At 37.1% G+C, this 23,572-nt stretch overlaps 1 protein-coding gene and 1 pseudogene across 1 annotated transcript in view; one reads left to right on the top strand and one right to left on the bottom strand.

The window, feature by feature from the left end:
* Positions 1-15,957, bottom strand: part of LOC141495143 (sorting nexin-29-like) — a 54,762-nt gene extending 38,805 nt beyond the window's left edge. The window contains exons 1-3 of the mRNA XM_074196122.1: positions 15,903-15,957; positions 13,828-13,963; positions 6,189-6,365 (exon numbers count right to left, since the gene is read on the bottom strand). Coding sequence (XP_074052223.1) covers positions 6,189-6,365; positions 13,828-13,963; positions 15,903-15,957 — 368 coding nt within the window. The remainder of the gene's footprint in view (positions 1-6,188; positions 6,366-13,827; positions 13,964-15,902) is intronic.
* Positions 15,958-20,727: 4,770 nt separating this feature from the next.
* LOC141494729 (non-histone chromosomal protein HMG-14 pseudogene) lies at positions 20,728-21,054 on the top strand (annotated as a pseudogene).
* The last annotated feature ends 2,518 nt before the right edge of the window (positions 21,055-23,572 follow it).

Genomic DNA, 23,572 nt, shown 5'->3' on the forward strand with positions numbered 1-23,572 from the left:
CACATCAATCTGAAATGCTCTTGTATGCAAATATTCTCGCTCTCTCACTGTATGCAAATATTTGCACATACATAATATAACAAATGTATATTCACAGAAATACTTAAAGCAAAATTTGAGCACAAAAAAACAAACACTAGAAGAATCTATGAGGCATGTATAGTTCTCAGGAGGATATGATTATCCCTAAGGGATATAATAAGATTAGATAAAACATGGTCCCTACTCTTCTGGAGTTTTCAGCCAAATATCAAGCTACAAATACAGATAACTATACTATACAATATTTCACACTAAGGATATTGTTGTTGTTGCTACTGTTCAGTTGTTTCAATCGTGTACAACTCTTTGTGACCCTATTTGGGAATTTCTTTGACAAAGATACATGAATGCTTTGCCATTTCCTTCTCCAGCACATTTTACAGAACGGGAAACTGAGGCAAACAGGGTCAAGTGACTTGACCAGGATCATCGAGGTGGTAAGTATCTGAGATCTGATCTGAATTCAAAAAGGTGAGTCTTTCTGACTCCAGGCCTGGTATTCTGTCTACTGGACCACCTAAAAGATTCCAGAAGTACAAAACAAAGTGTTTTGAAAGATCCACACAAGGTTGTTACTGGATTGTAAGGTCATAGTGGTGTCAGTTATAAAAGGTTTAGAGATTAAAGATAGAAGGTTTAATGCCACTGAAAAGGTAAAGGAATTTACAGGCTCTCTAGAAATTTAAAAACTGCTCAGGATTTTATTATAGCAAATTACTTCAAATATAGGTTAAAACTCCTAGAAAAGCAGTAACCACTTTAAGAATAGACTAGGTGAAGTTTGAGTGAAAGTGAGAGATTGAGAGGGAAAGAGAAAGAGAAAGAAAAAAGAGATAAAGAGAGAGAGAGAGAAGGGCAGGCAGCCATGAGAATTGGCTTAATCTGGCCACATGACTCAGGGGAGGTCCACAGAGAATGAGAAAAACCCATCCTGCTAGAATCAAAGAAGAAGGAAGAAATAGCAGAAACAGCTGAGTTTCCTATTAAATACGCTTCTGTGGTTGGTTGGGCAAGGGCCGGTGCCCTTGGTCTTACATCTTAGACCAGGCATCTTCCAGTGGCAAACTATGTACTGATCTTTCCTGTCCCAAGGTGCTTAACCCCCAAGTTCAAAGTGTCACTTCCTGTCACACCAGCATCTGAGGCCAAGGTTAGGTGAAGGGGGAAATGGGGGACAAAATACAAAACAACAGGGTAAAAAGTGACAGGATACAATCAACAATAAGGTCAGTTTACATCTCAGGAACAAACAGCCTTCCATAATTAACAAGATTTTTACATCATTAAAGCTACAGAATTTTGTTTCTGCTACATCCATAATTCTCTCATAATTTTCTGTATCAGTAGAAGACTTCAGGGAAGAGGTAGAATCTGAGTTGAACTTTAAAGGATAAGTAGTAAGTAGTTAGTTGGTTGGTTGGTTCTTGCCCTTCATTACTGAAGAAGACAAACTGACATCACTATAATGGAGACAAATTACACTGTGTCCTATTGGGCCTGAGCAGGATGCTCTACCACAGGCTGTGCACATATAGTCCATGTGCACACCTGGGGTGTCTACTCTAAACTTATAGGTGACATGTTTCCTTTGAGCCGCTTCAAGTGTGCCTTCCCCATAGAAAGTAGCACCCTCACAGATAAGGGCACACCACGCTGGGCAGTCCTGTGCCAATAGCTCCCATGCTGTGAAATCAATTCCAAAGTTTTTTTGGGTTTTTTTCCCTTTGGTTTTTGCAAGGCAAATGGAGTTAAGTGGATTGCCCAGGGCCACAGAGCTAGGTAATTATTAAGTGTCTGAGGCCGAATTTGAACTCAGGTACTCCTGACTCCAGGGCTGGTGCTCTGTCCACTGTGCCACTTAGACGCCCCAATTCCAGAGTTCTTAAGAGAAACCTTCAGAGTGTCCCAGGATCACTTCTTGTGACCCCTTTTTGAGAGTTTACCCTGTGTGAGCTCTCCATAAAATAATTTTTTGGCCAACTGTAGGTCTTCATCCTAACAACATGCCAGCCCATCATAGTTATACTCTCTATAGTAATGTTGAATGCGAAGCAGTTTAGTGCAAGAATGTCTGGCATCTTCTCCTGCAGGTGACCTTCAGAATCTTCCTAGGACAATGTAAATGGAAGCAATTTCCTGACATGGCACTGGTAGACTGTCTAAGTTTCACAAGCAGATAGCAGTGAGGTCAGTACAATGATTCTGTAGACTTTCAATTTGGTAGTTAGTCTAATACCTCTTCTCTCCCACACTTTCTTTCCAAGTCACCCAACTGAGTTAGCTCTGTCAATGCCTGTATCAACCTCATTATCAATGATTTAGTAGAGCTTTAAACCTCAAAAGAGAAGTTTCTTCATTACTAAATATGCAACATAGAGACAATGAAGCTTTATTTTGTTTTTTAAACAGTGGGATGATATAAGTTATTGGATTTGTGAGGACAAATTAAAAGAGGTTAGGCATTTTCTTCTTGGTCCCTCTTGCAATTTTGATCTCATCTTCTCCATTGGCTATTTCCCTTTTATCTACACACATGCTCTTATCTACTGTTTCCTTTAAAAAAAAGGCTCTTTGTGTCTGCTGTCCACTCACTAATCTCTACTTCCTTTCACTACTGAAGTTTTATAAAGAGAATCTTATGAAGTACTGAGTTTCACCCCCACTAGAACTGGAAATATTCATAAATCTTCATAAACAAAGTGATTTGGGGGATATTGTTGAGGCAGTATTATTAAACCAAAGAGGATTGGACTAATGTACCTAGAAGATCCCTTCCCAATCGAAGATATATCATAGGTATTCTATGTTTGTTGTTTTTACTTCACTAGCCATTTCATCTTCAAACTTTACAATATGACTGCTATCTCAACTATCATACTACTCTCTCAAAAGAAAATGGCTTTTCCATTCCCCAACTGACAAATGGTCAAAGGATATGCAAAGACAATTTACAGATGAGGAGATCAAAGCAATCCTTAGTCATATGATAAATTGCTCTAAATCATTGCTTATTAGAGAAATGCAAATTAGAGCTTCTCTGAGGTACTACCTCACACCTCTCAGACTGGTCAATATGATCAAAAAGGATAATGATCGCTGTTGAAAGGGTTGTGGGAAATCTGGGACATTATTACATTGTTGGTGGAACTGTGAACTCATCCAACCTTTCTGGAAAGAAATTTGGAACTATGCCCAAAGGGAAGAGATGAAAAAGGGTAAAAACATCACTTGTACAAAAATATTCATAGCAGCTCTGTTTGTGGTGGGCAAAGAATTGGAAATCAAGTAAATGTCCTTCAATTGGGGAATGGCTTAGCAAACTGTGGTATATGTATGTCATGGAACACTATTACATTGTTGGTGGAGGTGTGAACCAATAGTGGTATTGCAGGATCAAAGGGTATGCATATTTTTGTTGCCTTTTGGGTCTATACCATGAAGAGTTGATTAAAAAGGGCAAAAACATCACTTCTACAAAAATATTATAGCAGCCCTGTTTGTGGTGGCAAAGAATTGGAAATTAAGTAAATGTCCTTCAACTGGACAATGGCTTATCAAACTGTGGTATATGTATGTCATGGAACACTATTGTTCTATTAGAAACCAGGAGGGATGGGAATTCAGGGAAGACTGGAGGGATTTGCATGAACTGATGCTGAGTGAGATTTGGAGAACCAGAAAAACATTGTATACCATAACAGCAACATGGGGGCGATGATCAACCTTGCTCATTCGATCAGTGCAACAATCAGGGACAATTTGGGGCTCTCTGCAGTAGAGAATACCATCTGTATCCAGAGAAACAACTGTGAAGTTGGACTAAGGACTATTACCTTAAATTTAGAAAAAAAAAACTGGAGCGGTTAGGTGGCATAGTGGATACAGCACCAGCCCTGGAGTCAGGAGTACCAGAGTTCAAATAAAGCCTCAGACACTTAATTACCTAGCTGTGTGGCCTTCGGCAAGTCACTTAACCCCATTGCCTAGCAAAAACCTATAAAAACAAAAAAAAGACCAAAAAAAAACAAATTTAGGAAAAAACTGATATCTTATTGTCTGATCTTGCTATCTCTTATACTTTATGTTTCTTCCCTAAGGATATGATTTCTCTCTCATTACACTCAATTTGGATCAATGTATACCATGGAAACAATGTAAAGACTGACAAATTGCCTTCTGTTGTGGTGGGGGGAGGGAAGTAATATTAGGGGAAAGATTGTAAAACTCAAAATAAATAAAATCTTTAATAAAAAAAAAGAAAATGGCTTTTTATCAGTTCACATCTACCTTTTCATTTTTGTAACACTTGATCCTACTAACAACTTCCTTTTTCCCTAGTATTTTCTCTGCTCCTAGCATCCAAGACAGGGGACTCTCCTAATTCTTTCATCTCTTTTCTCTCCTCCAGCTGCTCTTCTTCCTCCTTGCTGCCTAACCAAAGTCCTGTCTTCAGTCCTCTTCTCAGAGATCTCCTTTCAATGTCTACTCACAAGGCCTAGTCTAAGAGAATGTCTCAAAATTGCTACTTCTAGCACCAATATCTCTCCTGAACCCTAGATCTATATTTCCAGCTGCTTATTTGATATCTCCACTAAGAAAATGGTTTCAGAAGTTGAAAAGTCCTTGGAGATAATCTTATCCAACCTCCTCATCTCAAAGGTGAAAAAAAAACTGAGACCCAAGGGAGATTAAGTGACTTGACCAAAGTCACAAAGATTGTAAAAACCAGAGGTAGGATCCAAGCCTAAATTCTCTGCTTCTAAATCTAATGCTGCTCTTTATACCCATACCACACTGCCTCTTAACAGCATCTAAAACTTAACATGTCGAGGCCAAACACCATAATTTTCACTTAAAAAAACACCAATCCTCCTGAAAATTCTTTGTTTCTGATAATGGTAAAGCCATTTATATTCAATTACTCATGCTCAGCACCTCCATCATTGATCTTTAATCTCTGTCTCTTCCTCTCCACATCTAATCAGTAGCAAATCCTGTTGAATCTCCTTTCAAAATCTCTCCCTTTCATTGTCTTCATTCCATTCTGCTACCTCTCACTTTGGGCCTTGGTTAACCCCTCAACAGAGATATTATAACCTCTTCAGGCTTCCTAGCTTCAATTTCTCCTATAAATTATACAGAGATTAATCTTCCTAAAGCTTATCTCTGCTCATTCAATTCCTCCCCAACCCCATCAACTTGAAAACTTTCAGTCACATTCCACTGTCTAATAAATAAATTCTAAATTCCAAAACCTGGCTTAAAAATAATTATTTTTAGGAAATCATTCCAGTATATCACATTGAAGTTAGGTTCCAGAATGTTGCCAATTTGTTATAGCAAAAGAGGGGTAGTAAAAGATTAGGATATTCCACTTTGTGAGAGGAATAGATGGGAACTTGATGACTCTTCACCAATCTTAAATCCAAGTCATTTATTAAACTGTCTTATATTTAACTTCTGAAATAAAAATTCAAATAATGGAAAGAGCCTTGGACTTGTAACCAAAAGGGCTGAATTTGAATCCTAGGTTAATCGTTTACTCTATTGTATAACCTTGGATAATTTAACTTCTCTGGAACCTCACTTTCCACCTCTGCAAAACTGGGATAAAAATGTCAGGACAGCTTAGGCTCAGGACATTTAAAGGGCTTTAAGAAAATTATGTATTAAGTCCAGTTGAATGATAAAACATAAGTTAGCTATTATTGCCAGGAATATTAATAGGGACATTAATAAAGCATACAATCTATAAAGAAAGGCAGAACATGAGATCATATACAAGTCTCTTCTTAATTTCTAAGAATAAGACATTTCAAAATAGCTCAAATTAAATTCTCAAGGAAATAGAATTTACATTTACTTCTAAAGAAAATGGTTTCCCCATCTAAAAATCCTTGGATTGTATACAAGAGCAGGCCTCCAGGGCATCCCCTACAGCACCCCTCACTCAAATCCAATTCATGTGTGCTTCTCATGGCATCACCTCCCTGATGTCATGATCTTCTTTGAGAATGAAGGTCAACCATTATTATTATTATTATTATTATTATTATTTTTATTATTATTATTATTATTAGTAGTAGTAGTAGTAGTAGTAGTAGTATATCTAAGGAGCTGCTTCAAGCCCCTAGACACCCAGTTACCTCAATCTAATTCTGTCTGCTAGGAGCATGTGGATGTAGCGCTCCAAGGAGTGTTCATTGAGGGCACAACGCAGCCAAGCTCTCCCTCTTCCCACATCTGTGCTGATGTTTCTCAGGGAGTAGAAGGGTTGTAGTTCATGTTTATTCAGGACTTCCTTCACATAGTACCAAAATACTCTTCATAAATTTAAAGAAAAGGAGCTTGCCAAGTTCTAAGTGGCCCAGAAAGAATGGTGGGGAAGTAATACAAGGAACCTAGTGGGTAGGAAAAGTAATTTGGGGAAACTCTGGTTGGGGGAGGGAACAGAGCATATCCTAGGCAGTGGGCAACTCTCAAATTTGTCTAAATATAAATCCATCAACAAATCACCTGCCCCTTTATAGCTGCCTTTTCCCTTGTGTTCCCATAGCACTCCTATGAACACAGGTTCAAAAGAATGGGTTGAGCATGCTGGCACCTGATCAATACCCTTCTATGAAATGTCATATGGTAGAAAGAGCACTAGTTAGTCAAGACCTGACTTCAATTTATGACTCTCTCACTCACTAGCTATGAGACCTGGAAACAAGTTCCTTAATATCTGAGTCTCAATTTTCTTATCTGTAAAATGGAAATAATACCTGATCTGCTCTGCTTCATAAAGTCTTAACACAATGAATAAATATAACACTTATTAGTATATAAAGCACATTGTATATAAATATAAACTGGCATATATTACTTTTTTAAATTATTAATTATTATGAAAAAAATCAGAAAACAAAAGTGAAATGGAAAGAAAACCAGATTTTGAGTCAGAAAATTGGATTCAAATTCCAGCTGCATGCATGACCTTGAGCAAGTCATTGGTCCTCCATAAGCCTGTTTCCTTAAATTGGAAAATGAGGGTATTGGGTTTAAGATGCCTTCTAGACCTAAATCCTATGAAGTGTTTCCCTGGAAAGATTATCTCTGGTGATAGAAAAGAAGATGGGGAGTGAAAACAATCCTATCCTATAACTACAAGTTTGACATTTCGTCCAAGGATATCACTATGTGTAGTAGGCCATCATTCTCCAAGAGAATCAGATGATACAGAATCTTTTTTTATGTTTTGGAAATGCTTGTCTTATTCCATAAATAAAAATTAATTTTTAAAATGCAGCAACTCAAAGCTATTTAAAAAAAACCTGGGATGCTTTCCAAGCCTTCTCTAAGGGTCAGATCAATCTGTAAACACAATTGTAACACAGAGAGGCCTTGCCTAACCTTGCAAATAAGTCTTTAAAAAGTTTTAAGCCAAGAGAAACAATCTACAGGGACTTCCAAATTTGCATTGGGCTTGACCACATTTACAAATGACAATATCCAGGGTGAAAGTCAAATCTTGGCTTCCACACCCTACCTCTTCCATTGCCATCTCTTTGATTCTGCCTAATGGCTCCAAGTGTCCAGTGCTCACCTGCACCCTATACAAGCACTAAGTAAGTACCTTATTTAGGTAGCCTTCCCTATGCTCCAAAACTGTTCTCTCTTCCATCTCTGCCCACTCAAAACTACATTATCTCAGGTCCCCAATTTCAGGGAGCTATCTGAGCAATGAAGCAGGAACCCTGCCTTCATCACTTAGCAGTTGTGTGATCCTGGACAATCCATCAGAACTCTCTGAGACTGTCTATATAATAGAGATAATATCTACCTCCCTGTCTTCACAATGGTTATTCAAAGATCAAAGGAGATATATAAAATTCATTTGGAAGCTAAAAAGCTGGACACACAAATGTTTTGGTTTTTTAAATCAATTCAACAAATGTATATGGATGTCTATTATGTACAAGAACTTGTGCCTAGACCTATGGGAGCCACAACAACTAACATCAGTCCCTTCCCTCTAGATCTAGTAGTGGGGAAATAAGATCTAAAATCAGAGAAACAGGAAAGACATGAAGGTTAAAGAACTCAAAGAAATGGGAATTGCTCAGTGAATTTAGAAGATGGGAGAAATAATACTTTAATCAAAAGCATGAGGTGTAAAATGATATCTCAAAGTTGTTTTAAAATCCTTAGTTTTCTACAATATGGCGCATAAGTGAGATTTGGGGGGGGGCAGAGGGAGATGGGAAGAACAAAGGGACCTTCCCTCCACGTAACCCCTGAATGTTCTACCATGCCAGAAGGAAAATCATGTCAGCAACTAATATGGCTTTTTTCTAATCATCTACTTCCCTCATCCCAAATCATTAAAATAAAAGAATATGAATCTCTATTTGAAAAAGATTCACCTAGAGTTTCCTCCGAATTCTCTAAATCCAGATCAGTACAGAACGAATTAAATAATGAATAGAATTTAAACACTTAGGTTTACAACTGATGAGCTAAGGTGATCTAATTTTCCAACTAATTTATCTTTCTTTTCTACCACCTTTTTCTGTGTTTTAAATGGAAATTATAACCTTGCCCTACTTATTTCAGAAGGCTGGTACATAGACATTTAGGGATGTAAGGGTGTTTAAAGAGGCCTGGTACCTCTGGTGTATGGGATTGTTGAGCCCTTTTTCAGGGCTGCTCATCTACCTTTGGTGTCCACCTGGCACTCAACTCTCATTTGTGGCTTCAAGAATGCATAGAGGCTACTCCCTGATTAGCTGTCTAGACAGACAGGCTAAACCAGGTTGAGAGTAGCCAACAAGCCTCAATCCATCAGTGAGTTAGGGAGATGTCTACCCAAAGTTTGTGAAGACTTCTCCTAATATAATGGAAAGGTGAAAACAATTTGTTCTAATGGTGGCTAAACTGGATGCTTTGGAGTGCGTCAAAGATGCCAAAGTCATCTATTGCATTCCCTAGGTCTTTGTTGATTGTCCTGACTTCTGTCTTGCTACTGGACTGTGATGACTCTGGAAGAGAGAAGGAGCAATGATTTGTGCAACTCTGTCTCAATTAAATCCAATACATGCACAAGTCGAGACATGATATCATTAGTCTTCTTGGAAAACAAAAGACCATTAACAACATAAGATGGTATAAAGACTGACAGACAGCAACTTTGGTGGTTACCCAAACCAGTGATTTTTACATTTCAATATGGATGGAAGTCTTATGATCAAAAGGAAAAAGCTCTGGTACTAAAATTCTAAAACTGAGCTGGCAGCTGGAGAACAGAGAAAGAGAAATAAATTCCTTTAAAGCCAGACCAGTCATTAGAAAATATTTCTTCAGTTTCTAATATGTACAAGCTACTAAACTAATCTGGTGGACTGCTGCCTTTCCCATCTATGAGTAAGGTCAATTCTGTGACCTGGTCAGAGTCCCCAGGCAGGGGTTTTGCTAGCTAGGGAAGCTCCCTGGGTGCTGTGGATTTGAAGAGTTTGGTTTGGTTTGGTTTTATTCTCAAAATGTGTCCCACGGGTGAGAACAGACTATTCTTTGTTTAAACCCCTCCAAGAGTCGCAAAAATCTGTTTAAGAAACTGTGAAAAACTCAGTCCAGGAAACATTAAACAAGAGACAATGAAAGCACACATCTTTGTGATTCACCCTATTGCTCAAAGGAAAATGGTAATTCCTGCAATGTCTTTGGCTTCACCTTCCTTCACTGTGGCATTAAACTCTAGGACAGTTAATACCATTCTACAAAGAGTGGTTAGGACTATTTGCTTAGACTTTTAAACCTGGAAGAGATCTTTAAAATCTTCACCTTAAAGATGAAAAACTTGAGACCCAAAGAGAATAAGTGATTTGGTTTAAGTCAGAAAAGAAATAGCAAACCCATGAGTCAAACCCAGGTGTTCCAGCTCTAGTATTATTGATCTTTCTACTGAGACAATATTTGTAGAGAACTTTGAAACCCTTAAAGCCCCATGTAATGCTATCCATCATCATCATCATAATCATCATCATCATCATTGCAGGCCACCATAGCATAGAACTTTGATTAGCAATCAAGAACAAAACCACTAAGAGAACCAAGGGGAAGTAGTTGAAAAGCAGTCTCAATTTATTTTTCTAAACATGTTTGATTATGAGGAAGGAGAAAAATCTCAGATTGTGGGACAAAGGATACCACAAGCTAACTATTAAGGAGGCTGCCAATAAAGGCAGGAAGGAGACAGGAACAGGATGGGAGGTGATCACCCTATGTATGACAACTAGAAGCCTACTATCTGGTAGCTTCCTATTTTGATGAATATAACCCAAGTTCCAAAGCTCATTCTTATGGGACTCTCTCCTCATTGGTGGAGATCAATGTCACCTACCTGTGTGAGGGACAGGGCAAAGTGGGTAACAGTAGAAAGGAGAGCTCCAGTCTCTTAAAATCTCTTAAGATGGAAAGAAATGATTATTAATAATCAATATCCTAATTACCAGTATTCAGAGCTCTCCCATTCTTCCAAAGTCTCTGATTTTAATTACAGTCTCTGAAAGAACAGTACAGATAATGAGATTGAATTAACTCTCCTGCATCTTAGTCAGGCCCCACCCAGTTTTACAAGTAATTTAATCTAAGGTGAAGAAGCCCTTTGTATTCTATCCAACCTTGGGTGGAGACAGATACTTTTGTCTAGATGACCCAAGGTTGTAGGATGGTATGTCTAGAGATATATTCCTCATTCCAAGGGTAAAAAAAATCACTCTCAGTTACACATTGAACACCTGTGGTTCCACATAATCCTTGTTAACTAGGTTCTAGGTTTAGTTGGTTCTGCTTGATCTGTCGCTTCTTAAGTGTTCTCCACAAACTTCCAGCTTTCTATTTCCTAGGACCAACCTCCATTTGTCCTGAACTTGCTATGGTTCTGATCTGCTATTATTAGAATTGCCAAGGAAGGAGTATGTCAGGCCTTTGGGACCTTTGTTGAGTGATTCAAAAAATGAAATAGAGTTAGAAGAAGCTAGAAGAGGGGTAGCTAGATGGTACAGTGGAAAGAACACTGACTTTGAAATCAGGAGGATCTGGATTCAAATCCAGCCTCAGACACTAATAATTACCTACTTGTATGACCATGGGCACTTAATCCCATTGCCTTGCCAAAAAAATAAGACTTTGACTAAGAAGAAGGTAGAGATGAACTAATGTAATACCTTCATTTTATGAAGATTCAGAAAGGGCAAGTAAGTTGACCCAAGAACACAAACCTGGTATAAGACAGAAGTGTATAGGGTGTTCAGGAAGAACTAGCACCTCTGGTGTGATAGCTTGCTGAACCCTTTTCAAGACTGCTCATCCACTTTTAGTGTGTAGTGGCTCCAAGAAGTAGTGGCATGCAAATTGACCACACTCTTGTAAAACCATCTAGAAAGATGAGTAAAACCAGGTGGAAGAAAATTGACAGCCTTCAAACTGGTCAGTGAGTTAGGGGATGTCTATCCCAATCTTGTGAAGACTTTCCCCTCTCTCCTGCCTCCCCTTCCCTCCTGGAAGGATAGGTAGATGAAAACAATTTGTTCCAAAGGTCTAAATTGGCTAAATTCAATTGACTGAAGCAGGTGTTGTGGAGACTTAGAATTTGGTCAGACATTGAGTAAATCACAGTCATCCACTGTACCCCCCAGGCCATCACCAGTTGTCCTAACTTTTGATTTGCCATTAGATTGTGATGACTCTGGAAGAGAGAGTAAGGGAACGATTTTGTGCAGCTCTGACTCTCCTAAAACCAATTCACTTGCGAGTCAAGACATCACCCCATGTTGTTACTGGTCCTCTTCCAAAATGAAGGTTCAACAACTAGAACCCATGACTCTTACCCTTCCCAGTGCACTGATAAATGGCTTCTCTGATTGGTCGCTTACAATTAAAAGATGTCCTGACAGTAGCATTCATTTCTTCCAAAAGAAATTTCTAAAAAAAGAACTTATTTCATTATTGATTAAAAGACAGAAAAGAGTAAGGTCAAGCCTCCAGTTCATAAATGTGGATGACAGTTAGAACAAAATTCCAACAGGTTTTATGACCTTGAGACAGATACCTTCAAACACAGGAAAACATGTGTGATTTCTTACCCAGGAACTCCTGGATATCTCAGGCACAAAGATTTAGATGGGGGATTTGAACTGTGGTCTTCTCAGGTCCAAGCCAAGCATTTAATTTATTAGAGTCACTACACCAAACCATTCTTTATGACAAGAAGAATTGAAAGAATTTAATGAGTAGTCATTTAAACTGCTTGACTTCAAAAAGTTAAACCACATTTTACCTGTTTTGATATTTTCAAGCCATGAGATGGCTTCCTAGTACCTAAAGAATGATGTCTAGTCTCAAGCCTGGCTTTCAAATCTCTCCACATTGTAGTTCTCACACTCTTTCTTTATCCGGTGTTCCAAATGTTTCAGTGCAGTTTTAAACTTTGGGGACACCCCTTTATTAATCCTTCATTCACTCCAAACTGGTCATCTTATGCTTCAGGTATTTTCCAAGTTGATGATTTTTGTTTGATGCTTAAATTTTGAGTCTATCCAAATTTTATTTGGAATTTTCTTGGCAAAAATACTGGAGTGGTTTGCCATCTCCTTTTCCTGCTCATTTTATAGTTGAAGAAACTGAGGTTTAGGTGACTTGTTCAGGGCCACATAGCTAGTATATGTTTGAAGTCAGATTTGAATGTGGGGACATGAGTTTTCCTCCCTTCAGGCACAACATTCTAAGGAAAATGAAATGAATAAGTTACAACTTCTCCCTGCTTCCTCTACCCCATTTCCAGTCTTACTCAGGGATCAGAGTTGCCTTCAGGGCTGCTAAAATCCTGCCTATTCTTTAAGGTCTAGTTCAGGTCCCAATTCTCCATGAAACTCTTCCTGATCCTCCTGGTCAGAATTGATCTCTCCTCTCCTTTAAACTCCCTTACATTGCCCTTTGTTTGTACCTCTCTGATGTACTTGTCATAATTCCATTTTGTACTGTAGTTATTTATAGACTTGTTTCATCTTACCTGCCAGAATGGAAGTTTGCTGAGCACAAGGACCCTATTTTATTCAATTTGGTATCTCCTCTAGACTGGCACATTTTCATTTCTCCTTCTGGACAGTGTCTCTTTCTCTCAATCCCCTGCTCTGCCCCACTCCAACCCCTTTCTATCCTAAAAACTGCCCGTCTCAAATACCAAATCTCTATGAAGCCTGCCCACCCCATTTAGAAGCACTCCTCTCCTCTGAACTCCTGTAGTACTTACATGACACTGCCACACATTATGGTTAGGGGAAGGTGCGGGGATGCCATCGCTTCCCAACTCTTTTGTGAGCTCCAAGAGCCCAGTATCCATATCTTGTGTTTATGCCTTTATCTCTCACAGCACTCTTAGCAGATGCTCAATGAATTTTATTGAATGAATATAAGGCAGGAAGGAAAGTAAAATGTTCCTTGGGAAATTAGGAAAATGCAAAATGGTGCTTAGAATACCTACTTATACAGATGTTAAGGTTGAAAGATTGTCTGAGCTGAGTCTTGAGCTCTAGTGGGCCAAGATCTACTGCCAGACACTGTGTTCAGCACTTTATAAATATCTCATTTTATCCTCACATATATCCCTAGGAGGTATGTGCTATTGAGGTGAAAGTGATTTACCCAGGATCACAGGGCTAATAAGTATCTGAAGATAAATTGCATTTAGATCTTCCTGATTCCAGATCCTGTACTCTATCTACACGAATCAACCTGCTGACCTACCTATGAGGGGAGGAGAGCTCCAAGTTGCCTAGAGCGAAGTCCAGGTTGGAAATAGAGCCGTCAAAGATCCCAGTAGGATCAGGCTCTTGAGAGGTCACTAAACTACCAGCCCTGGGAAGGTTGGGGGGACTCAATCCTTAAAAGAATAAAAAGAAAAACATCACAGTGCTTTTTAATGATTCTAAGTTATTTATCTCTGTCTCCATCTCTCTTTCATGCACACACACACACACACACAAACACACACAAACAGATTTTTCTCACATTGTATGAAATGGAATCTTAGAGCACTACAGATTCCAAAGAATCAAAGCTTCTGCTAACCCCAAACCAATGCAAAGATATAGATTGCCTGCAGAATAATTCCATTGAGGCAAGAACTGGGTTTAAGATATTTTCCCTGGGAAATAAATGTAAAATTGGAGAAAGAGATGGGCCTGCCCTGCCCAAGAGGGAAGAATAACAAATGTACAACAGAGTGTTATGCTTTCATCCATAAAATATAGAAAAAAAAATCTTAGAGGAAGGTCTCCAGTATGTTGGGGTGCATCATCTTAGGAGGACACATTAGAGGACAAAGATGAAAATTGCCCAGGACCCAGAAAGCATGGATGGGTGACAATCTGTACTGAAGCATAGAATGTCCTGCTAGATAAACTTATATATTTACTGAGTAAAACAAACAAAAAATAAATAAATGGAGTAGTTCTTCCCCCTTTCATCCCATTATATCCACAAACTTAGATGCTTAGATGAGAAGACATATAAATGGAACAGTTATATTCATAACCATAATATTCAATAAGTTTGTAATTAAACCCTCTGCAAAGTTTCCCTGATTCAAGATAGCAGACTTTCTAATAACTCATTGTACTTGCCTTATCATATTATAGGAACAAGCCCCTTCCTACAGTTGAGATAGTTCTAGATAGCTGCCGAAATGAGCAGAGAGGACTGGGAAATTGGTACCATGAAGTCATATAGCCTCTTTCCAGGTCAGAACAGTAAACCACTCTGGTCTTCATCTGTCTTGATCCAAGGACTAATTTCTGACATCTTATTTATTTTAATGTTATTAGGTCTGACTTCCACTTTATGTTAAAACTGAGGAGGTATAATCATGCTATTTGAGAGAATCATAATTTTCTCATGGTCCTAGATTATTGACAATTTTATACCAAATAGCATGTAGAACTGATATACTTGGAAAGCAGTGATTCATACTATCTTCTAATTAGCTAGAATAAGATACAGGCAGAAAAAGAAGAAAATGTAAAAGAATTGTTGGCTGTGGCATCAAATTGTAATCTTCAATTTTGTAAATGTCTCAAATAAAATAATAATAATAATAATAATAATAATAATAATAATAAACAGAAGATAGCAGATCAGGAAGAGAATCATACCCTTAATAATGTGGCCCAAAAAAAGTTAGATTGAAATATGTGTAAGCTTAGAGTTGAGAAGAAAGTACATGAAATTTTTAAAATTTTCCTCCATAAAGTAATTGACATTTAGATACCTCTGATTCATTTATCAGATGTTATTTGTATGAGACCCCACATGGAACCAGATTATAACCCATACATCATTTATTGAGGGTTGCCTGAATCTCAGAGGAATTACATTATCTACTTATGTTCACATAGCTAATAAGTGTCAGAGATAGGACTTGAACTCAGCTCTTCCTAATGTATTACCATCTAATTTGAAATTGTATTGTATTCTCTCTCTTATTTGATAAAATATCAGCTGCTTGATATCAGGGACCATGTTTTTACCTTTCTTTTGCTATATTAATGAATTAGCACAATATCCAGCATATAATAATTGCTTAATAAATACTTGTTCACTGATTGACTATCCACAAAAATAATGCTGCCTCTTTCTTGGTTCATAGTTACTGAAAATATTTCATGTCCTTTAATCCAAATACAACAACTTACTAGCTGTGTCAGACTCATTTTTTTGCATGCTCCAGTTGAACAAGCATCTCATTTTAATAGTACCAACATGCCAAACTTTATAGAACCAAAAAACTATCTTTGTTCCCTTTTCTGAAATTTTGACATTACTGAAGTAGAAGGGGATGACATAGGAATGAAGACCATTGTCCTCATATGTTGCCATAGCTAAAGAACTTATCACCAAATATGGAGCCTCCTGGCAATGAGCCTCTCCATACTTCATTAGGAAAATTCTCAGAAAGCTGACAATCTATTGCAAGAATTATATGATTTTTAGATATTACATTAATGTATTGTTCCACTCTCCCATCATTGAATATCTAATTTTTTGATATTAAAATTGAGCAACTATAAATATTTATGTGTGTATATGTATGCTTATTTATACACATATGTATCATTTTTTCCTTCTTTTTTATTAAGGATATAGTCCTAACAATGGAAATGCTCGGTGAATAGATGTAATTTGTTTTATGTCTTATACCTATTTTCTTTGGCGTTCTCAAAGGTTTAGGCTATCTTTAATCTCCTCAAAATGGATCTGAATGCCTCCCTCTCTGCAGCCTCTTGATAGAATATTACTCTTCTGATAGAGGGACATTGAAAATCTGCCATTATTATTTACTTTTTAAATCTCTTTCTTCCTACAAAATTCTATGGTTTCTCCATAAATTTTAAAGCATAATTATTGGGTCTACAGATGTAAACATAGATATAGACAGATTAAAGATATAGACAAATATAGCTAGAGACATAGACAATAAATCTTCAATTAAGGGACACAGTGGAGCAAAAGTCTGAGCATAATCTATTGACAAGGCTAGATATTACTTGTTGGTAATTCCTCAGTGATCAAAGACCCTTGTTACAATTACAATTAGAGCAATTCAGTGGTTATATCAGGTCTAGTGATGAAAACTAAATTGAATCTGTAGTTGATCTTTATTAGAAATAATGGTAGGCTTACATTTGGCATAATGATGGTGACTTGCATGAAATTCACTTCCAGAATCTAAAACAATAGGGAAAAGACAAAATTGACTAACGCCCTCTGGAAAGACCTGAACCAAATTAGCCCCCTCCCCACCCTCTACTAGAGAAACTCAATGCTAGGAAAAATATTTCTTGACTAGATTGAATCATCCTTCATCCATCTTCCTTATTGTCTTCAAAAGGCAGAATGAGTTTCAATTGGGTGCACTGTCTGTCTAACTTTCTCTAGTGAAGAGTGAAAAGGGAGGGAAGGTTCTATCACCCTTTATTGAACTAGAGCCATATGGACACAAATACAACAGTCCCTAAGTGATCATGAATGTGGACAGATTCCTACTCAGCCAGTCTGGAGAATTATTGGATAGTATGTAGTTTTGAGAGATTGCCCATAAAAAACAAACAAACAGGAACCATGGTAGCCAAATCTATCCATTCTTTTATTGGGTGCTTTAGTGAAATTAGAGACCCTAAATAAGAAGGCTATTCATATTATTAACAGGGAATGAGGTAAACTTACAGGTTGAGATTTTTCTCATGAGGAAATTTTGGATGAAATTGAAGTACTGATCAGATAGGCTGTGTCCCACAAGAATCTCCTCTATGGTCTTCTTTTTTGTTAATGGAGACCCAAGATGCCCATGATTCTTCTCTGTACTACAAATTTGTACTACAAATTCCTACTTCCATAAAACAAAACCATGGCCAGATAGATTTGTCAGATATTTTACAATGTAAATGAAGAGAATTACTTTATCTTAAAGGTTAGTTTGAGCCATCTATAGAGCTGCTGTTGAAAAATATACATTATCAGAAACATGAGATTGACTTGGTTACCAGAAAAGTGAAGAGGGATATAGAAATACTTAGACAAAGCACTTGCTCTTTGGGGTCGGATGTCCATAGCTTTAGAAATACAAGTTTTGGCTTAAATCACAAAGAAACTTAATTGAAACACTTGACGGTAAAAGAATCCTGTCACCCTGATGATCTTCACAGCAGCAGCAGCAGCAGCAGCAGCAGCAGCAGCAGCAGCAGCAGCAGCAGCAGCAGCAGCAGCAGCAGCAGCAGCACATGCAGCATAACTTGATGCTGCAGGTCATTTACATGGGTGTGAGGTCTGAAGCAGGCATAGTAGACAATTGAGAAGCTACTCTGCCTCTACTAGGGAAAGCACAACAGATTTGGGGTGAAATCCTCCTGTCCCTTTCCCTCCTGACTTAATTACAGATTGAGATTCTGAATCAGTGAGTGAGAACTGAGTGTTCTGTGGTCAGAGAAGGAATTTCATAAAGAACGTGGCATGCCATGAGATGTTGATGGATGTCAAATAAAGAAGGAAAGTTCCCTGGCAAAGAGAAAATTGTCAATAACTATAGGAGGAAGTGCACAATTATAGCTATGTCTAGATGTCATAATATAATTGAACAAAAAACTTTGTGCGAAGAAACAACAAGATACTATAAGTAAATTTAAAAAAAAAAAAACCCACATACTGCATATTGGGCATCTCGAACTGGATAATCTTCTATCGATATCTTAAACTTAAATCATGTTCAAATAGAATTCGTTACCTTTTTTCCCCAAACTATCCCTCTTTCAAACTTTCCCATCTCTGTTGAATGTGACAATATTCTTCTACTGATTAAGGTACTCAACCTTAGTGTCATCCTTGTCTTCTCTTTTCCTCACTCTTCCCCTCAAATTAGTCTGTCTGTCTATCTCTAGTCTTTACCCATTCCTATCTATCTCTACAATGCTACCCGACTGAACTTTCTTAAGTGCTCGTGTGACCAGTTCACTTCCCTACTCAACAGATTCTACTCTAGGGTCAGGTTTTATTTCATGTTTATCTCGTTCTTTTAAAAGTTTCAATTTTGTCTAAATTTTACAATGCATATTAGTAGAAATATAGTAATACTTATACATATGTATAAAATAAAATATACATATATTTGGGGTGTAGGTACAATATTAAAAACTCATGATAAAAAAATTGGATTACTGTGTTAACTACCCTTACATATATAAAAATACATCTGATATTGTCTATGAAATTATCCTATCATGATACAACTATTCAATTCCATCAAGCCCCAATGTATTCATCAAGAGATCTTCTTCCAAGATGACATTGGTCCATTATGACCACTTTTCGGTTCTGACCATTCATCCAATTTCAAGTCATGATGGTGATTCAATCGAAGATCAGCCCTTCAAAAATTATTTGAATAATATTCAGTCTAAAAAAGAGAAGACTTGGGGGGGGTACAAGATATCTTGGTTCAAGGATTTGAAATATCTAGTCTTCTTATTAGGGATTATGCTGATTCTCCTTGGTTTTGTAGGGTTCTTCTAGAGCTACTGGTAAAATTTGCAGAAGGTAAATTCTTGCCTGAATAGCAGAAAGGAAAAACTTATGAATAAGTGCTGTTTCCAGCATTGAATAACTGCCTTTAGTAGTAGAGAGTTACAGGACACTGTAAGTATTCTAGCAATTCTTGGCAACCAGTTTTTAGGCATGTTGTAGAGGAAATTAATACTTCAGTTATCGTTTGTACAAGACTTCATTTGAAGCTATTTCCTATTATATTATTCTGATTATATTTTTAAAGTTATCCCCCAATATTTTTATGATGAGAGTTAATTTTATTGGTGGCTTGTACTAAAACTGCTAACACTTCAGGGTAATACCACTGGTTATTTTCCCCTCCCCAGTGGAAATCTTTATGAGCCAATGATAGGAAGAACATGGCACATAAAGACTGGGAGATCAATCAAAAGATTTTAATTTAAGGCTTGTATTTAGCCTAACTGCAAAAGATTGATTGAATCATAGATTTAGAGCTGGAAAGAACCACAGAATCTGAGTGCTTCCTCTTGACCTTATGATGCATTTCACCATGTTGATCATCTTCCCTTTTGAAGATCTCTTCTTTGGGTTTTCAAAACACTACTCTATTGGTACTCCTTCGATTTCTTTGATTGCTCTTTCTCAGTTGGTTTTACTGGATTTTCATCTGTGTCATAGCCACTGATGCAGCACAAGGCTCTATCCTTTTATTTTCCATCCTATCTTTCTTTTCTATCTTTAATCTTAGGGTCCAGGAATTTGTCTTTTAAAAATATTTTCATAACTGAGTTTCAACATAGTATTAATTAACTTGTTTAATGCTAAAGAGAAATTTCTGATTGGATTAGTGATCGCTATAGGGTTCAGCTGAAATTAATTTAGTTAAAACTATTTGGGGGTAATTATGCCTGAGTGTTCTATTCTGATATATTGACCTAGCTTTCCTACTCTCCCTAAAGACCTGATGAATAACTCTTTTTTGAGACCTATTCATGCCTACTCATCTTATGCTACTCACTATTTGCTTCCAAAAATTGAAAAATGTGCGAGGGGACTTTTCCCCTGCCACTGCCCTAAGTGCTGAGGTAAGCCTCCTGATGCTGTGATGATAGATCAAGATATGGAGATACTAATAGTAGAAGAGGTGGAAATTTTCCTCTGAAACTGCTGTGGATGATTAGTTTACAGTCTTCCTGATGGATCTGTGCAGCTATGGGAACAGCAGGAGTAAGAAGAATTGAAGTGGAGGATATGATTGTATTGCAGCCAAGCCCACAATTGGTTGGGGGAAGGAGAACATTTATTAAGCTCCTTCAGACTTCTCTTGGGTTCAATGACCCCATGAGGTCATTCTATAGCCACCCACTTTGGAAATTGCATTAATAGATGACAGTTAAACTCCAAAAACAGCTTAGTAGCCTATAACTGAATCTAAGGAAGTTAAAATTTAATCAGAATACACACACACACACACACATATACATATATATATATATATATATATATATATATATATATATATATATATACATTAGTTTAAATAATTGCCCTCCCCTGGGGAGAGGGAGCCGGTCCACACGGGCAGCCAAAATGCCCAAGAGGAAGGTCAACTCCGCAGAAGGGGATGTAAGGGAGGAGCCCAAGAGGAAGTCAACCAGATTGTGAGCTAAACCAGCCCTTGCAAAGGTGGAACTAAAGCCCAAAAAGACAGCTGGGAAGGCTAAATCTGAGGACAAAAAAGTTCACACAAAAGGGGAAAAAGGAGCCAAAGGAAAACAAGCAGAAGCTACCAACCAAGAAGAGGATAAAGATGATTTGCCTGCAGAAAATGGAGAAACTAAAAATGAAGAGGTTCCAGCCTCTGATTCAGCAGGAGAGAAAGAAACCAAATCTGAATAACATCTTATAAAAATCTTAACAATTTTCCCTGTAACCTCCCTTCTTGTACAATTCAGAGGAATAGTTTTATCAACTATTTTGTAAATGTCAGTTTTTTAGTATCTCTCTAGAAACATTTGTAAGAAGGAGGCAGTCCCACCTCATCACATTAATTTTTTAAAACATTTACATAAGTGAAGCCAATCTAAAGTGGCTTTATTTAGAGTCCTATTTAAAAAGGCAACATCATGTGCTGATTGTCAGTTTGGTTTTTTGTTTGTTTGTTTTAATACAACCAGAAATTAATAGTCTGTTGTTTAGGAAAGTGTTTCATGTCTTGTGCATAGACTTAACATTCCATAGGCAATTCTTACATCAAATTAACTGAAGCAGAGATAGTAATTTGGAGTTGTGACTATGAATTTTAAAGATCTTATCTTGATTAATCTATATCCATCTTGTCTTTCAGTACAATTGTTTCCTACATAAAAAGGCTCCCTGGTGTTGGATCTCCCTTTCAAAATTGTGTGCTATCAGTGACATTGTCATCTTTGGTAATAGTGGCACAATTTTTTTTCTGTTAACTTTGTTAATGTGTTGTAAGGGAGTGGAAAATGTTCATAATGAGTGTAATTCTATTAAATATAGAATTAGTGGAACCTTGCTTTGTAAAAGATCAAATACCTTATCTATATTCAGGATACTGGTATTTGATAACTTCTTTTTAGGGAGAATTGCCTCCAAACAAAGTAAGAAAAGTTACTGGAATAACAGTTTAGAAAAAGATTACAACTGCATAATTTTTTGACTTTTCTAGCATTTTTAAAATTTACAATTTATTCATAGTGTTTATGTACTGAAGACCAAATGAACTAATAAAATCTTGATTGGTTGTAAGTGACTTTATTGGTTGTCTGGGATGGGTTGGTGAATTGTCTAAGGGAAATGAAGGCTAACATAAAAAGATAAGAAGATCTGTTTCTTAACATAAAAACAATTTAATAGGAATAAGTGTAAAGTATTCCCTCATAATTTAAAACCCTCTACTTCATAAGAATAGGATGAGTAGGTATGTTTCTAGATAGTAGCATTCTAGACAGGACATGACAGACAGTAACATACTAGACAAAAAAAGATCTAGAGTTCTTAATGGACCATAAGCGCAGTATGAGTCAACAGTATGATAAAGCAGCCAAGATTCTCATTTTAAATTTTGGCTGGACTAAAGGTCAGAAGTACAAAACTAGGGATAAATGGAGAGGCTGGCAACCAGATTGGTAAAAGAGCTTAAAGTCATGGCATCCCGTTTAGGGGGCTCTTATTTGGCTCCTGAAAAAAGTCTTTCATGAACTTATCCCAACCTTTCTTTCCAATCATATTTTATATATATATATATATATATATATATATATATGTATATAAATATTCATATAAAACTCATTTTTCTTTACTCAAATTGGCCTTATTTCTATTCTTCATATATGTCATTCCATCATCCATCTTTGTCTTTTAAACTAACTTACTTCACTCATTATTAAAATCAATACTACCTTTTATATGCAGTCTTTCCTCATCTTTGCAGCTGCAAGTGTCCTCCCTTAACTTCTGTCAGCCTCAGTTTTTTCATCTATACAATAAAGATTACAATAACACTCACCTTCTCCTTACTTTTCAATTCTTCCTTATCTGTCTTAATTCATTTATTTTATTTGCTTGTTTCACGTCAAATTTGACTTGTAGTGGACTGTGGTGACAATCCATGAGCAGCTTCAACCAAAAATAGGTTTGGTGGTGACTCTGCTGGGAATCTGAGCTTTTCATCCATCTCTGACATTGGGAATGAATGGAAGAGGGAACTGCCACATGCTTCTTCCCTTAGCTCTAAGTCAGAAATTGAAAGAAAATATGAAATATACAGATAAATAACAATGATGCTTTTTCCTCACCTTCTTCTCACGCTCTTTCTTACTCCACCACAAAATCTACTTTCCCTTTGTCACTTTCTCAAATAGTCTAATTATTTGTCCTTTTTGGCCATAAGTAATGTTTCTCAAAAATACACTCAGATAAAGGAAGGGATTTAACTATATTAACTATATTAATTATATATTAATTAACTATACTGCTGATAGCTCTTTAAGATTCTGACACACACTTCTTGGGTTCTCTTTTTAGCTCATGGATCATTAGACACAGGAATTCTTCTCCGTGGGGAACAACTTGGTGAATTGAGTAGTTGCAAATAAAGGAGCAGACTTCATCTTAACAGTAAATATGATATTCTCCATACTCCTACTTTTCACAACAGTTTAAGGCCTTCTGGTTAGCACAAAATATAGAGTTCTGAGCCTAGAGTTAGTATCAGATCTGACTTCAAATACAGATACTTACTAAAATGTGATCTTGGGCAAGTCATTTCATTTCTGTTTGCTTTAGATTCCTCTTCTATAAAATGAAAACAATAATAGCACTTACTTCCCAGGGTTGTTGTGAGGATCAAATGAGATAATATTTATAAAGTACTTAGCACAATGCCTAGAAGTAGCAAGCACTACAT

Source organism: Macrotis lagotis, chromosome 8, assembly GCF_037893015.1.
Source record: "Macrotis lagotis isolate mMagLag1 chromosome 8, bilby.v1.9.chrom.fasta, whole genome shotgun sequence".
NCBI lineage: Eukaryota > Metazoa > Chordata > Mammalia > Peramelemorphia > Peramelidae > Macrotis > Macrotis lagotis.